Below are 18,201 nucleotides of genomic sequence, written 5' to 3'. Positions count from 1 at the left end.
AAGATGAATTTGCTGAAAGATTTGAACAATTCAGAACCAAGAACAAGATCACTCTGACATTCATAGTGAATCCTCTCAATACAAATATCAACGAAATCCATATTGAGTCATTTGGAGTTGATATTTGGAGTTGATATTGGATCTTTTGAAATCCAATTAATCGATTTAAAAACTAAATCTTTGTGGAGTGGAAAATTTACAGAATTGAAAAACAAGTTGGAAGAGTTGGAGGTCCAGAAATGTATGCACGTAATGCAACAACAGTGGACAGCTTTCCAACAGCACAATGTTCACAAATGTTGGACGAAGCATCGATGAAGTTACGCAAATGGAGATCGTCAAATCACGGATTGAATCAATTATGGAACGATAACCTAGCAGAATCTAAAGTATTGGGTATGGATTGGACAGATGATGATTACAACAGTCTTCGTGTAATGATACCTGATTGGGACGAAAATAAAGCATTGACAAAACGATATTTAGTCAGCTATGTCGCATCGATATATGATCCTTTTGGTTTGGTGTTGGCCACCAATTTACTATTGATTCATCAGGCGTGGATACGACGAACTGCCAGATGAATTTAAACGAAAGGTCATGAAGATCATGAACGATATTCAATTATTGAAAACATTCTCTTGTAAACGATTTATATTTGATCGAATCGTAAACGGATTTTCACTAATCGTACTACTTGTGGACACACGAAAATCAAACCACAGAAAGAAACAGTGGTACAGCGCTAAAGAGTGTAAAAGTGTTGACAACAACGAAAATGTGGTATGATTTTCGTGCGTAGAGCTTTCGAGAACTGTTCGCAGCGACATTTCTGTTGTTGCGGTTATAAACAGCAACATTTGAACTTACTCCCCCAGCAAACACTGTCTTGTCATTGTTATTTTGTCCTTTTTGTTTCGACAAAAAATTTGAAAAACTTTTTTATTTGTTACAAAATGACCAGCTGTACATTAAGTCACACTATAATAAATAATAAATTTTGATTTTTGAAAGAAAATTTTTAAAATATATTAAATGGGGTTATAACAGAATCCCCCAATTCAAAATCAATCACACACAATCACGAATTGATTTCTGACCATATAGAAAAGAAAAATATCATTCACAAGATGAAAGACGATAATAAGTAAGTATTCAAAACCAAGTATTGTAATAGTGGATAATCTGGCGAGTACGCCTCTATTTTGGGTCGGAGCCTTACTTTCACATTTCGTTGACGATTATCAACGTTCAAAACACTGAAATCGAAAATTTATTCCATCTAGCCCGCCGTGGTCGTATACACGCCAATGGAACTCGTGTTTCAATAATTTCATAGCTTCTTGTAGCATACGGCTCAACCTTTTCAAATTTGTACCATTATCAGAAATAATCGTGGTTGGCATTCGACATGTACATGCGATTGAAACATTGGACTACTCCATCTAGCCCGCCGTGGTCGTATTGGTGAGGTTAGGTTTACCCGCCGCCGTGATCGTATAGTGGTTAGTACCTTGCGTTGTGGGGGGAAGCAAACATTCAACTATGATATGTTGTGTTGTTCAATTCACAGTGCCGCAATAACCCCGGCTCGAATCCGGGTCACGGCAAAAGAGGCGAAATTTTTTTGCTACACTCTAAAAATACACACCATTTTTCGAGTGTACACTCTAAAATAGACCATTTTTTAAAATTTATTATTTATCAGTATATTAATTGTCGAAATAGCCGTTGAACAACGGTACACGGAAAAAAATGGGGAAAAAAGTCTATGTAAGCCACGCATTTTACGGACACTTTTCCATCCCCTGCCTTACTGTTGCTGTACAAAGTTTGCACTTTTTTCCCGCTAGGATTTTTTTCAATGTATGGTTGTGCTGGTGATGAATGTTGTGTGTCTTTATTTTGTGTTTTTTGGTTTTGTTTGATGCAATCGTATCAACATTCTCGCCATGGAACTGCAGTTCAAAATGAAGAAACGAATGACATGACGCCTATTCAAAATCAAATTGATATTCCGAACTCCGAACAAATAGATTTAATTGCAATCCAAAACGGAGGCTCGAGAGAGAACAATCAATTGTGTGAAAATCCAACACACAATCGGTGACAGTGGCGCCGCTACTGTCAATAGTCAAGAAAGTGGTGAACAAGAACTTGGCAACAAATTATTGATATATTGCAAATAATATTGGATCAAATGTGGAACGAATGTGGAAAATGAATGGTTCGATTGTCTGATTATAATAAAGTACATCAAAAATTCAACAGAATCCCCAGAGGTGGATGGACAAGAATCAATAAAAAATAGATATAATGATGATAAATTTGGCAAAAATCTAACTGAATCTCATCTACTCGTCAAATCCAAGTCCAACTAATCAACAACTGATGTTTGTACCGCCATCTGTCGTATTGTGGTACTATTAAGTTGTTTTTTTTTTCTCGAAGATAAATTTATTATTTTTTATAATCATCATCAACGAAAAATGGGTTAAAAATTTCAAAAAATGAAAAATAAATTAGATAAATAAACAAAAAAAAATAGCAACAATTAATAATAATAAAATATAAGCAACAACAACAACAAAAAAATTTCAATGATGAAATAAAATAAAATTGAAAAAAAACACAAAATAATGAATGATGATCGATGATAATAATAATAAATGAAGAAGACGATCGTTGTTGTTTTTTTTTGATGATCGATGAAACGATACATTGTCATCATCACATCTTGTGTGTGTGTATGTTTTATGCTTTTGCTTTAGCTTTAGCTTTCGATTTAGCTTTATAATCATCGATTATTGTATTCATGACAGCGATATTACCATTACCAACATTATTGTCATATGGTAGATATGATTCACGCCATGATGTTAGATCCATTTCAGGTAGATCGGCACAATTGACACGTGGATTTCTGTTTAGATTTTGGACAGACAAAATAAAAAAAAAATTCAAAAATCAATTCTAACAAAAAAAAAAAGTAAACAAAACTTACGATGTAGAATGTGCTGCCAATAATGGATAAAGCTGTATACTTTCCATATCATCAGCCGCTTCACATAGGATACGGGCTAATTTTGTTTTCCGAATTTCAGACAATTGATCCATTGAAAATTTCGTTGTACCATGGCCATTTTCATACCAAAAACGATCACCTTTACGTATTTGAGCAAATTGTTCGGCAATAATACATGCAAATGTAGGTCCAACCATAGCACCCATTAATGGAAATTCCGCTATACCAGCCGACCAGAAATCAATATCATCCACATGTTCATAAAGTTCCATATAACGTCGAACAGTTTCATTATGAACTATGCCATAAAGATCGGTAAAATGTTTGATACGTTGCATACCACAATATTCACGCATATAATTATAACCAGGTACACCCATTTCACGTCCACGTAAAATATTTATAGCCGCTAAATCAAGACCAAATTGTTCACCAGGTTTTTGAAACAGATGATTTGTAATTTCATTGGCCATTGTAACATCAACACGATAAGCAGGTTGATTGACCATACCAAAAATGAATGAATCCATTACACCAGGATGATAAAGGCTAAATGGTTGCCGTAATACCGATGCAAGACGAACTGAATCTGTTTTTCAACACATCAAATGATTGTCTGATGAAAAAAAATGTTTCCTAAATTGACATACCAATTTTCTGATGAAATTTATTAAATCGATCCACTGTATCCGGAACTATTGAATGTCCAAAACGAAAAGCGGCTGCTTGAAATTCAACACGAATGCCGGGATTAATTTTTGCATCATAACCATGATAATAGCCAAATTTTTGTAGATTTAATCCATATTTTGTCATTGTTTGACGACCAACAACAATCGGTAAAAATTCATTATATGTAATATGTTGTATCATTGCCGATATTATACGACGTGTTTCTTGGAATAATTTTTCATCCGACCAATGTGGATTAATTTCACTCAAAACATCGGCAATTTGATTATGATGTCGTAGCCATATGGTGTGTAAAACCGTAAGCTGCAATTGTACATTGGAACGTGTATCACCTGTATCGAAACAATAAGAATTCGATGTACGTCCACTACGTTCACATCCTTGATCAGGATTTTTTGTTTTAGCTGGTAATAAATCTTTAAGACCTGAATCAAGAAAAAAAAAGAAGGAACAAGGAAGAATTGAGTCTTTTTTATGGATCAAAATCAATTGTTTTTTTCATATTTTCATCTGAAACATGAAACATAAACTTGTGGCCAACTTAATCAAATTAGCGTCGTTCGTACAAACGTAAATGTAAGTAGAAGAAGAAAAAGAAGAAAAAAAATCTTTGAAAAAAAAGTAATTTCTAGGAGATAATAAAAAAAAAATGAAGAAATGAAGAAATGAAGAAATCCTGAGGTTACTACAGACTATTTGGTGGTACTGTTGTGGTTGTTTTTGTTGCTGTTGTTGCAATTTTCTAAACTGGATCAAAATATAAAAAAAAACTTTCAACTCTTTGAATAAGAATGAAAATGAAAGTCAGATTTATGAGGTCATTTCATTTCATCATGAAGAAGAAGAAAAAAATGATTTTTTTTTCATTGAAATTGATTTTTTTCCTCTTTCATTCGATTTCAATTTTTTTTCAAGTTTTAATCACATACACACACACACACACACACACACACATACCCATTTGTCTGTAGACTTTTGTCGATTTCAATCGGCCACCATTAAATTCACGTATACGTTTTGTAGTGGAAATGGCACCACCATATATACAATCAGCGTCCAAAAATGATGACACAACATTTATCTGATGTCGTGGACCTAATGGACAATTTGGTTTCACACCGGCCGTTGATCGAACAAAATCCATACATTTTCTTGGATAAAATTTATAATATGGATCATCATTTGGCATTTGTATTGGATAACAATTTGGATGTCGTTGTTGTGGTGCATATTTACAGCATTTAATTGATTGATCATTTTTATCTGATGAGAGTGGTAAGGAGAAAATAAAAACAAAAGCCGATTAAAAAAAAAATGACAATGAACATGAATTAGGAAATGGAGATTATTTTACGAACAAAAAAAGGGTGAAAATGAATAATTATGTAATGCACCACCTCCAACATTATTATTAATTAATATAGTGACTTGTATTATGGAAAAAAAAGAAACACAAACCTTTTGGCATTGAAGCAAATGTTAAATCATGATCAACCATCTGGCCCCATGCAATAACCAAATAGGTTACTTCAGTATCATAATCATTTTCATCAGCCTGATGCAATACAAATGAAACAACACGTGGTGGTGGCAATGGTTGGCCACTTTTAGCCATTCTTGGTGACGATAATCCTACGAATAAAAACAAAACAATAGCATCATTATTTATGTGTAGGCGACAGTAGTGAATTTTTTTTTGATGATTTTTTTTCGTAATTTTTTTTCTTCTTTTTCTTACCATCAGCATAATCAGGTGGCATATAACGTAACATTGCTGAACGTGTTGAACCCCAGCTTGGATATTCAAGATTATTGCACATACCACTGAGAGTACGATATTTATTTGATTCACATTTCACTGGTTTCATTATCGATGGACACATATCACGTATAATTGTATTGGTTGTATCGATCCTTGGTAAACCATAAACAATGGCTTCTTTACTCAAGCCATATGAACGTGCAAGAATTTCCGATGCTTTCACTAATAATTCACCAACTTTTGCTACATGTTCTGGTTTAGGATAATCGGATGATAAATGATTATTTTCCTGTGGTATACTAAACATGCCCAGTGACATTTTTGCCGATTGTATTGCTTGATTAATATCCTGATAATTTAGACAGATATTACCACCACCACCGGTCATCATATATGGCGTGGAACGTTTTGTTATATGATGATTGTTGCTTGAAAAATGGATTTGGGCAGAAAAAAGAAATTTAGCACAGAAACATGATTGCAAAACACACTTACCCAGTAATAGCAGACAAATATTTTTGCAAAATTGGATGCATTGTTGATGCTGAAGACCGGAATGAAATACCACCTAATGCACCATGATGATGATTAGGATTGGTCAATATTAGCTCGGCATTTGTTAATGCATCATTATCATTGGGATAATAATATGATGATGATGATGGTGGTGGTGGTGGATAATTATCATTAACATCTAGATTAATAACCGGTGGTAACGATTGTGGTTGTGTTGGTAGTGGTGGTGATAATTCAGTCATTTCTTCTAAATTATTCATAAATGAATATGAAGCTGGTAATATTATGTCACATTCTGGATGATAATCTGGTGAATATGGTGATGGCCGTGCCATTATCGAAGTACCAGTATCATCATTGAAATAATTTTCTAATGATGATGATGATGCCTGTATTATTGATGCCATCATCATCATCATCAGAATGATTGCTGTACGAATAATCCATGATGATGAAAATTTTTGCATTTTCAAATTTGATGATGATATCGTATTTGATGATAATAAAGACATTTTATGAAAATTTTCATGTATTACACCGGTAATTTGATTATGAGAATCATTGGAAAATTTTTCTGTTACATTTGCTGTTGTTGATAATCGACTATAATTTAAAGTAATCATTTTTCTATATGATAATAATATGGGCATTATAACCGTATCGATAATATTTGATAATGTCGTCGTCATCGTCGTCGTTGTTGTTGTTGCCAGAATTGTTGCCATTGTTCTTGATGAACAATCACCATGATGATGATGATAATATCGATTCATTATTATGTCGAAGACTACTTGATTCTCAAAATGAAGATTTACGATTTAAAGTCAAAAAAAAAATCAAAAACGACCACCAATGATTGCTATGAACTTAGTGTGTGTGTGTGTGTGTATGGAACAATTGAAAATTCTGTTTTTTGAAAAAGAAAACAAAAAGAGAACGAAAAAAAATATGATTAGTGAGGATCTTGTTTCATCATCATCATCTATTTAATCACACCGTGAATTGTAACAAAACAAAACAAAACAAACAAAAAATGAAAGTTCAAAGAGAACATCAATTCTCTCTTGCTCTCGATGTACTAATAGAAATTAAATTCAAAGTCAAAGAATTTCAAAGATTTTCCATTTGTTTGTTTGTTTATTTATATTGTGATTATGATCATCATCATGATGATGGTGATGCACATATATAAATCAATTGAACAAACAAACAAAATGAAATGAAAATGAAAATGAAAATTGACCTATACACACACTTATTGTTCAATAAAGGAATGATTTTATTACAAATTTTGATTGAATGGAAACAAAACATGAACAATTGACTATTACTACTACAACACACAATTGAATTTCAATTGATTCATGTTCATATATATATTGATATTGATGATGATCATGATGATGATGAATGTCATTTTCAATCAATCAATCAATCATATTTAGAACATGCAAACAATATCACAATTATTATCGTGTGTATGTGTCTGTTGGCTGAATTTCATCTGATTAGATGGGGGGGAAAAAATAACAAAATTCCATGCGGAAAAAGGAATTTTAGAGAAAAAAAGATTGAAATTCTAAAACCATTCCATCATCCATATATGTATGGATGCTTTAATCTTTTTGCATTATACTTTGATTTGATTTGCCCTGTGTAACTATGTGACTGATCATCTGATAATTGGACACAGATAAATAACCACAACACATGTGAAATATGTAGATAAATAAATGATGAATGAAAAGATGTATGAAACAAAACAAACATTCACACAATGTTAATGTGCAATGACCACCTGATGATTCATTTGTTTTTTTTTTGTTTCTCTAAATGAAATGAATGAATTGAATTTCATTTAGAGAAACCAAAAAAAAAGTGTCAACGACAATGATGATGAACAATAATCATTAACAAAACTCTGTGTGTGTGTGTGTGTGTGTGTGTGGGAATGAAAATTGTCACCACTAAAACATACCACATGTGTTATAGTAGTTGTGTGTTTGTGAAAAGTTCAAAATTGATAATTGAATTTTTTTTTCTTTTCTTTTGTCTTTTGTTTTTTTTTTCATTATCATCAGGTGTCAAATTTTTTTCTTTCTTTCTTTCTACCAATCCATTTGTTGTCATCGTCGTCGTCGTCGTGATATAATAGTTTGTTTTGTTAACAAATTTATATTTTGGAAAGAAAAAGACAACAACAACAACAACAAGCAACGATATATGATGATTCGATGGCAAAAAAAATGAATTTTCGAATCAAAATAAACGTGGTGTTGTTCATAAACAACGTTATCAACACTAAAACCTGCTTGAATTTAAAATTCAGAGTGATGATGATTACGTAATGGATGAACATTATTTCCCCCTCCCCCCAGTTCTTAGATTTGACTTTAATCATCATCATCATCATCACGAATGTTATGTTGTTGTTGCTGCTGTTGATCATTATGATGATGATGATGATGGTGGCGGCCAGTTGAATAAATAAATCATTGATGATCTAAATCTCTCGAAACATATACATACACACGCACAAATGATATGATGTGATGTAATTTTGTGTACATTGAAAATGTAGAAAAAAAACGAAAAAAAAAATTAATTAGAAAATAAACAACAAATCAATCAATCAATAAATGTAATTTTCAACGGATTGATATGGAATGTGTTTTTTTTCTTAAAATTTTTGTTTTCAATCAAAAAAAAATGGATCAAGCTACTGCTGCTGCTGCGTGTGTGTAAAATGTTCATTTTGATTTTGATTTCATTTTTTCGGGAATTTCAAAATTTTTTTTTTGCTCCTTTTTTTTTCTTCAAAGGACAATGTCAATGCAATTGATAACGATGATAACGTTGATGATGTTGATGATGATGTGATAATGATGAATGTATGGGGGCCTATTGAATGTCACGATAGAAATGTATCTAATGTAGAAGAAAATGAAAATCTAAAAGTCTCAATGACACATTTTTTTGTTGTTGTTGTTGTATTGGGATTTTTTTTTTTAATAGATCGTGCTTGATGACCAAAAATGACACACACACACAAATGGCTATAGCAATTTCATTTAATCAGCTTTGAATGTTGATGAGAATTTTTTTTTTATTTCAAAAAAGTTCCAGCATCAGTTTGTTAATTGAAAGAACAGCGCTTTAAATGGAAAAAAATGGACATTTTACATTTGCCGGTTATTCAATATGATGATGATGTTCACAGAAATAAAAAAACAAAAGAGTCCTTTTTGGATCAACATTAGTCTTGACATTGGCCTCATGTGGTGGTGGTGGTGGTCGTCGTGTTGATGGCCTTCTCATCTGCATCAATGTGTAATTTAATGGGAAGTGGATGATGATGATGATAAAGGATAATCCAACAGATTCATCAAAACGATCAATCTTCAATGACTCTGTGTGTGCGTTGTGATCAATGATTTATTGATTTTTTGATTACTTAAAAATGTTGAAATATTTTTATGGATCATCATCATCATCATCATCATCATAATGGTCAAGTGATCAAAGCTTATCATTTTTGTTTACACCAAAAAAAAAAAAAAATGTGCAGAATGATGTAATGATGATGAATTCGCATAGGTGACTCCTGCATTAAGCGGCGCCTTACTGTATTGATGATCAACAAAATAAAATAAAAAAAAACTTGTGCAACACACACATACAAAAATCCAAAAATTTTTTTTTTTTTTTTTGAATATTGTGGTATTTTTGTCTCTCACAGAAAAAAAAAATTTTTTTTCTTGTCTTGGTTGAATTGAAAAACATAAAAAAAATATCACAATTGATCATTGATGATGAAAGTGAAAGTGATTTTTTTTCTTCTTCTTTCTGGAAGCAAAAACAAATTGAATTTTTTTTTTTTGAATCAAAATTAAATTAAATTTAATTGAATCAAATTGAATTCAGCAACAAAAAAAAAATGAGTTTCAGCCATATGATCATTGGATCAAGTGAAAAAAACCCAACAATCAACATGTGTTTGTGTGTGTGTGTTGCACAAGGTGATTCATAAATATAGGGACATGATGATGATGATTTGAAATTGGGCATTTTTTAAGATTACAAAATTTCATTTTCACACCACCACCACCACCACAAAAACGGGTGTGAAATGATAATAATAATAATTTACATCGGTTCACACGGACATTGTCGTTGTTTGTTGACAATTGATTTTCACAGCGAACAAAAAAAATTTTTTTAAAAGGAAAAAAAGTGAAATTTTGAAGAAAAAAAATTTCACTTTTTTTTCCATAGTTGAACAGAAAGATAACCAAGAGATTAAACAGATGTTTAATATGATATAATTAATGTCATTATCATCATCATTAGCCAGATCATAATGATCACATACATTTATTTGATCGATAATCGATCAAATAACGACGATAAAAGAAGGAAAATTGGATCTAGGAATTGTGTAATTGTTTTGCATTGTGTGTTGTTTGTCATTCATTTTTTACGAATATAATGTGAACAAAACAAAACAAAACAAAGAATAAAAAAAAAATTTCAAATTAGGAGCCATTCACAAACAAACAACAAAAAACAAGCAACTAGATAATTTATAGCCAGGAAATGAGCAATCATTTTTTTTTCTTTACATTTTGCTTTAAGCCAAAAATTTTGAATTCAATCAAAATTTCCAAGAAAAATTGAAACATTTATTCTACATGGTGGAAACAAACAAATTACTGACCATCACCAAAACAAAATTGGACAAAATTAACCTTTTTTTTCATTTTCTACTGGATCAATTTTTTTTCATTATTGATCATTATTGTTGATTATTATCTTAATGAATGGCCATCAACTCGAATCAATCATGTATGACTGACTATGTATCATCATCATAATCATAATCATAATCATCGTCAATCAGGGGTTAAAAATTGTTCAATTTTTTTTAGTGTGAATATGAAGAAATTATTATGATTTCATAAGATGTTTGTTCCAGGAACAATCACCAAAAAAAAAAACAAAACAAAAACCAAACAAAAAAAAAATTACACCAACAGGTTAACTTGACAGAAGAAAACAATTTTCATTGTTTGTGTTGTAACAATTTTTTAATGTGTTTTACCTGTGTGTGTGCATATGGACATTATGTTCCATTTTGTTGTTTCATCACAATCATCATTATCATCATCGGTGAAAATGAAACAAAACAAAAAAAAATGCTCATTTCAAGCACACACACAGACAGAGAGAGAGATGTGATGATGATCATATCAGATCACATCACGATCATTAATGATGATGATGATGATTTGTTTCAAATTTGAAAAAAAAATTCCAAAAAAAAAAATAAATGTAGGCATCTCTTGAGTTTTGAAATTTTTTTTTTTGTTTTTTTTTCATCGTAAAAATAGATCATCAGCATCGTTTTTTTTACATTTGGATGAATGCCAATAAATATGATGCTATACATTAATTTTAATCAATTTTAAATATGCAACTTATGGGTTTTTTTTCATCCAAAATGGTTATGGGCCATTCATAATTATCATTACACATTGTATTGTTTTCTCAATGATGATTACAATGAAAAAAAACAAAAACAAAAAAAAAATTACCGGCCCGGAATTGAATCTCACTGTGTGTGTGTGTGTAGGTAATGGATTTCTTGTTCGTTTTCATTCATTCATTCATACACGTGTATAGTGTGTGTGTGTGTGTATCACAGACTAATTAACTCTTTAAATACTCTCTCTCTCTACATCTGAATCTCAGATAAAACGAATATAATGTATTTGAATGGCTAGCCAACAAACATAATGGATTTCACCCGAAGTTTTTCATTTTCATTTTCATTTTATTCACCGTCATACACACACACACACACAAATGCACATCTCAATCATTCAATGCTTTCCAATTGGACCATTTTCTTTTCTCTTGATGATGATGATGATGATTATGACAAACGATACGGAAACGAAAAAAAATAACGAGAGCAATGGTAAAAATTGTAAAGAAAACGAAAACGAAAATCTAAAAAAAAAATTGGATAAAAAATCCATTTATACATGGCCAGGGTGTCCAGTGATGATGAAAAAAAAATTCAATTGAATTATTGACTTTTTTCCATTGTTGTTGTTGTTGTTGTTGTTGTCGTTTTGTTGTTGTTTGGTTTATTGGAAACAATCAAGGACTCCCACGCATTACAATGACAACAACGACAAAATGAATCGTTTCGATTGTTTGCATTAGACAAACAAGACATTTTTTTCATTTTAAAATTTATTAAATTCACAACAACAACAACAACAACAAAAAATTCCATTCGTGGTCATCACCAATGAATGAAAGAGAAGAAAAACTGAAATTTCCATTTTTCATCGGATTTATATATTCATTGGAATTGGATTGTATTGGATTGGATTGGAGCCAACCAATGATTCCATTTGTTGTTTGAAAATTGGAACAAGGTACGAAAAGAAAAGCCGTCGAGGATGTCATGTATCGCACACAATCATCATCATCATTGAGTTATTTATGATGATGTTGTATGTGCGTTTCCTATCCAAGAATCAAATAATTGTTTTTGTGTGTGTGTGTGTGTGTGGGTGACTTGTTCCATAATGTTTCGATATTTCGATTGATTGATTGATTGATTGATTCGAGTTGATTGTCGAACACAAAATCAAATTCATATTGTAACAACAACAACAACAACAAATTATGCTCTCTTTTTATCTCCCGGATGGATAATCTCGATAATCGATCGATCGATCGAATTGATGCATCTCGATTTATGCAAAAAAAAAAACAAAAAAAAATTCAAAAGAACAAGTGTTGTTACAATACAATACAATACACATTATCGCTAATGTGAAAAGATGCTCCAATCACTCAATCAATCACTCAATCAATCAATCAATCGACCAATCGATCAATCAAATCGATAAATAAAAAAAAACATGACAAGTGAAACCAAACGATAAAATTATCAATACTTTGCACCAGTGCAACAACGACAACAACACAATTTATTCACCACCAAAACAAAACAAAAAAAATACTCCAATTTCATCATCATGCATAATTTTTGATGATGGGACAATTTCTTTCTTTCAATAAATAACGAAATACCATGGCATTTTCATCATCATCATCATCGAATTTTTTGTTTTGTTTTCTTGGATCAAAATTGCTGCTGAAATGATAATGATGGTGATGATGATGATGATGAAAAAAAAGAAGATTCAAACAACTATATATCTCGTTGTTTTCTTCACATATGTAAAATACAAACAAACAAACAAACAAACATAAATAGCCATCATTCAGATTTTTTTTTGTTCACTTTAAATCGATTTATATATTGTTTCGATTTACGTATTCAACGACAGCAAAAAAAAAAAATTTTTCCATGATGACGATATTTTTATTTTTTCGTCCACTGTGGATACAGGTATAACACGGGTATATTACACACACACATATACACATTGTATTCAAGGTAATCACTACTGCAAATCAACTACTTAGTACAATGATGATGATGATGATGATGACAAACAAAACAAAAAACTGTTATATTTTTGAACGATTTCAAGGTTTTTTTTCCACTCAAATTTTTAAGAAAAAAAAATATGAAATGAAATGAAATGGTTTCATTTTTATATTCAGAAAAAGAAGAAGAAGAAAAAAAAAGTTCATTTCGTTCGTTCATTCAATTTGAATTGAATTTATTTTCAGTGATGGATAAATGATTTTTCGAAAAAAAAATTGTTTTTTTTTCTTCGTCATTAAATGATGATTATGGATGATGATGATGATGACCACGACGATTATCGGATCATCTTCATAATCATGAAAATAACACGTGTTATATATAGGTTATATTATTGTTTTCATTGATCAAATGATTCTGATTAGCAACAACAACAACAACAACAACAAAAAACAATAGATTCCGTGTGTTTACAAGAGAAAAAAAAACAAGGTCAAAGACAAAAAAGAAGCTAAAATTTGAAAAAAAAATGATAAAATTATTGAAACGAATGAATCATTCTTTCATTCGAATTTGTTCATCTCTCTCTCTCTCTCTCTCTCTCTTTTTATCAAATAAAACAAAAAACATACAAAAGAGATAGAGATAGAGAGATGAAAGATTTCAGAAGAAAAAAAAATGAAAAAAAAATTATGTAAATATCATCATCATCATCATCATTCCCAAAAATAAGATTATCTATGCAACAAGTGTGTGTGTGTGTATGCGAATGTGTGGATACGATGATAATAAAACAAACAAGTTCACTGTATCATCATTCATGATCATGTGATTAGATGATGTTTAGTGTACATTTAAATTATTATCCAATACAGAAAAAAAACATAAAAATAATGTTTAATGATCTGTTTTCAGTTTAACCCTTTTAAAAAACATAAATTTTAAGAAAAAAAAATAATGAAAACCTGAACATTAAACATCATTTTTCTTCTTCTCACAATATCTGTCAATCAAAAAAAAAATATTCATATATTCTCATCATCATCATCATCATCATTATTATATGATGATGATGATGAGAATGATGGAAATTATTCAAATGATGATGATCAAACAACAGGTTAAAAAAGAAAAAAAATCGATATATCGAATGAGATAAAACGAAATAAAACAAGTTTGTTAAGTGTGTCTTTTGACATTCATAACAAACATACCTGTTGAATATAAACGAGAAACGGAAATTTTTTTTTTATATTCGATTCGAACCTATCACTTAATCAACTTATGATGATGATGATGATTATGATTATGATTCATAATTTTTTTTATGTTTTGTTGTTGTAGATGAATTATATGATGATCATCATCACGAGATCATGGATCAACATCTTGATTGATTCAAGATTTTTTTTTCTTTTTCATTTACATAACACATCGATGATAATGATAAATAAATTGTGACACACACACATATGGAAAATATCACATGATTCTAAAAAATTTTTGCCATATCCGACAAGAAAATTTTCTGATCTAATCTCATTGATTATATGGTGTGTGTGAGTGTGAGAAAAAGCGAAAAAAACACCTACCTACCATTAAGTGATGATTTATTTTTTTTTTTTTTGGTTGGAATTTCAATCGAATCAGAATCGTCTATCGATTGACCATACTGGAAATTCATAGATAGATGATCATTTGATGAATGAACCACACAAGATGTTGTAAAAGCATTTTTAGTGAGTGATAAATTCTTGAATTGAACAAAAATAAATTCACAAAACAAACACTTGATGCAACTTTGTCGGCAATGGTGATACTGAAACTTGTAATTAAAATTGGATCAATTTTTTTTTGGTCGAAAACATGACAATGATGATCCTAATGGATGGATCACATTGGACAAATTAATAACAGTTCACTGAAACATACACGATATAATGATGATGGTGGTGGTGGCGGTGGTGATGGTGAATGAATGAATGTCTGAATGGATTTAAAATTCAAAAGGGGAAAAAAACGATTTTTCTACGTTGATCTCTTCTCTCGTTATTTCTTTCTGGTGTCTTGATCGTCATCATCATCATCATCATCATCGGCATCGTGTTTCTCTTTTGTTGTATAATACATAAACGATACAACAACAACAACAGCAACAATAATTGATGGAACACGAGCAAGATTTTTCTCATTTATAATCACACACACACACACACACAGCACCATATTATATAACAAGACAAGATGGGAAAAAAAAGAGTCACAGAACCGCCATCATCACAAAAGAGAGAGAGAGAGTCATCATCAATTGGAGACAATTTCTTCAGATGATCATGTTGATCCATTGGAAAAATTGGAACCGTTCAATGGTTTATTTTTTCCTTAATCCAAATAAATAGGATAACAAAAAAAAAATTAACTGGCCATTTTTCATCATTGATTCATTCGATTTTTTGTTTTTTTTTATTTTCTTGAAATCCCAATACAAGGAAAAAATGGTGGACAAATGTGGATTTGGTTTTTTTTTATCCATTGAACAATAATGGAGCGAACAAAAAAAAAAAAAAGCCAAAACGTTTCACGACGACCATGGCCATGACCATCATCAGGGCTTCTGAATGAAAGAAAACAAAAAAAGAAAGAAATCATCATCATCATTATAAATGACAAAACAAACAAAACTATTTTTTTTGCTTTTAGAACAAAAGATGTTTTTGCGTGATGATAATCATGATTGACAAACAAACAAACAGCAAAAACAATGGTGAGATAATGTCATCATTTGTTATTTGTTGATCTCGAATGTGAATATGAATATTCCATTCCACACAATACACAGATGTATATTTTGATCCAACCAGACATGAATCGGTTACAATAGTCAATGTGATTTGATCATGATTCGAATGTTTGTTGTTGTTGTTGTTTTGATTTCTTTAACACATTATTTAATTGGAAAAAATTAATTCAAAATTTCTTTTCTTGTTTAATTGGATGATGATGATGATGATGATAATGACGTAATTATCATCATCATCAACACAATTATATTCACCGATTGTCATCATCATCATCATCATCATTGTCATTATCAACATAGAAAAAAAAAATGTAAAGATAAACGTTTGAAAATTTTTTTTTATTTATTTGCTACAATCAAAACCAAAAATCAAAGAATGGATAAACTCTGCTACAGCAGCATCAGCAGCAGCAACAACAACAACAACAACAAAAACCGACAAAGATCTCACAATACAACAACAACAACAACAACAACAACAAAAAATTACCGTGATTAAAGTGACATGGCACAGAAAGACAATTATAATTGTCGACACCTGACATCTGTATGTATATGTGTTTAATGTGTGTGTGTGTGTCCTTTTTTTGGAACACCTGTATATGTATGTATTTATTATATGTGTCATTTGTGTTTGTGTTTGTGTGTGTGTTATAATTTGTCTATTCATTCGAATCCATTCCATTCCAATTTTGATTTTGATTCATTCCATTCAAATAACTGAAAAAAATTAAGGAGAAAAAAAATGTTTGTGATAAATACAAATCACACACACACACACACACAAGTCAATTAAAATTAAATTCAAACCACAAGATTGTTTGTTGTTGTTGATGTTCGAAATGAATGTATAAATGATTGTAAATCGATTGACAAACCTCCTAAATGGAATGTTTAATTTTTCTCTATCGACATCATTTTTAAAAGTAAGACAGCAAAAAAAAAAATTTCAAAATTTTAAATCATCACCATCATCATTATTTTAATTGGTGAACAATATCTGATGATGAAGATGATGACACCTGTTTGTTTTTTGTACGTGTGTGTGAGTATGTTTAGTTTTGGATCATTATGAAATATATGGATCATCATCGACATCGACATTTATTATTATCAAATAAAAATTTCAGACATTTGATCTACGAATTTCATTTCAAACAACAACAACCAAACCACAAAATATCCGTTTTTTTTTTCTTCTTCTTCTTCTATTCGAAATCACGTTTTTGACAAAATGAAATTGTTGTTGTTGTCCATAAACTCTTGGCCACTGCTTTTGATTTTTTAACTTTCTCTCATATCCATCTCCATCTCTCTCAATCTTTAATCTCATAAAGATAAGATCAAAGATCATGATGATCATGATTTTTGTTTTTGTGTCGATAACAGTTGTCTTGTATGTATGATTATCATTCATCACATTATTTCATGTGGTAATCATCATCATCATGAACAAGAAAAAAAAATTTTCAAAGACAGGAAACAGACAGGATTTTATTTACACCAATTTGGCCAATGAATGAAAAACAAATAAATATCAAATCACACAAAACAAACATTTATGAATTTGGAATCTTCAGCTTTCCGAATTGAATTCCCGATTTTGATGATTCAAAACTTCAACTATTCATTGTCGTGATCAATGATGATGATTTATTTGAAAACGAAAACCATGAACCATGATATTATTGTTGACCATGATGATCATCAATTGATTGATTGATCATTTCGAATAATTTATCGATGATGATGAAAATCAGATTCAATTTTCGAATGAAATTGCATTACATTTTATTTTAATTGCAACAAAAATCTATTTTTTTTTTAGATAACGATGATTTTTTTGCTCCAAAAATCATATGATGTTCAACCATAACGATAACAGATGGGATTTCATCATTCGAGGAAAGGATCGTTCATTCGTTCAT

At 30.6% G+C, this 18,201-nt stretch overlaps 2 protein-coding genes across 4 annotated transcripts; one reads left to right on the top strand and one right to left on the bottom strand.

Annotated features, from left to right (window-relative positions):
• The first annotated feature begins 145 nt into the window (after positions 1 to 145).
• On the top strand, positions 146 to 729 carry LOC142597830 (uncharacterized). Its single transcript, XM_075734418.1, has one exon. The coding sequence runs from the start codon at positions 240 to 242 to the stop codon at positions 582 to 584; it is 345 nt and encodes a 114-aa protein (XP_075590533.1). The 5' UTR covers positions 146 to 239; the 3' UTR covers positions 585 to 729.
• A 1,705-nt stretch (positions 730 to 2,434) lies between these two features.
• LOC124497878 (salivary peroxidase/catechol oxidase) lies at positions 2,435 to 16,311 on the bottom strand. Of its 3 annotated transcripts, none has more exons than XM_075734032.1 (8): positions 15,070 to 16,311; positions 5,976 to 6,902; positions 5,457 to 5,908; positions 5,177 to 5,350; positions 4,676 to 4,981; positions 3,676 to 4,143; positions 3,005 to 3,614; positions 2,435 to 2,923 (listed from the first exon to the last, which is right to left on the bottom strand). In XM_075734032.1, exons 2-8 carry the CDS (start codon positions 6,767 to 6,769, stop codon positions 2,755 to 2,757), a joined length of 2,973 nt encoding a protein of 990 aa, XP_075590147.1. In that variant the 5' UTR covers positions 6,770 to 6,902; positions 15,070 to 16,311; the 3' UTR covers positions 2,435 to 2,754. The 3 variants fall into 3 exon arrangements, with proteins under 3 accessions (XP_075590147.1, XP_075590148.1, XP_075590149.1); XM_075734033.1 differs by having other exon boundaries at positions 15,066 to 15,909; XM_075734034.1 differs by lacking the exon at positions 15,070 to 16,311 and adding an exon at positions 6,993 to 7,095.
• Positions 16,312 to 18,201: the final 1,890 nt, after the last annotated feature.

The sequence above is a fragment of the Dermatophagoides farinae genome, chromosome 9 (assembly GCF_024713945.1).
Source record: "Dermatophagoides farinae isolate YC_2012a chromosome 9, ASM2471394v1, whole genome shotgun sequence".
Classification (NCBI taxonomy): Eukaryota; Metazoa; Arthropoda; class Arachnida; order Sarcoptiformes; family Pyroglyphidae; genus Dermatophagoides; species Dermatophagoides farinae.
This window is presented reverse-complemented; position numbering and strand designations above follow the sequence as displayed.

Bases quoted from the DNA above. Each gene is read 5' to 3' on its own strand.
- LOC142597830 (XM_075734418.1), top strand. From the start codon at position 240: ATGTATGCACGTAATGCAACAACAGTGGACAGCTTTCCAACAGCACAA.
- LOC124497878 (XM_075734032.1), bottom strand. From the start codon at position 6,769: ATGAATCGATATTATCATCATCATCATGGTGATTGTTCATCAAGAACA. The intron at 4,982-5,176 runs GTTTGTGTTTCT...CACTCTCATCAG, and splicing joins ATTTGCTTCAATGCCAAAAG to ATAAAAATGATCAATCAATT. The intron at 4,144-4,675 runs GTATGTGTGTGT...TTCTTGATTCAG, and splicing joins AAAAGTCTACAGACAAATGG to GTCTTAAAGATTTATTACCA.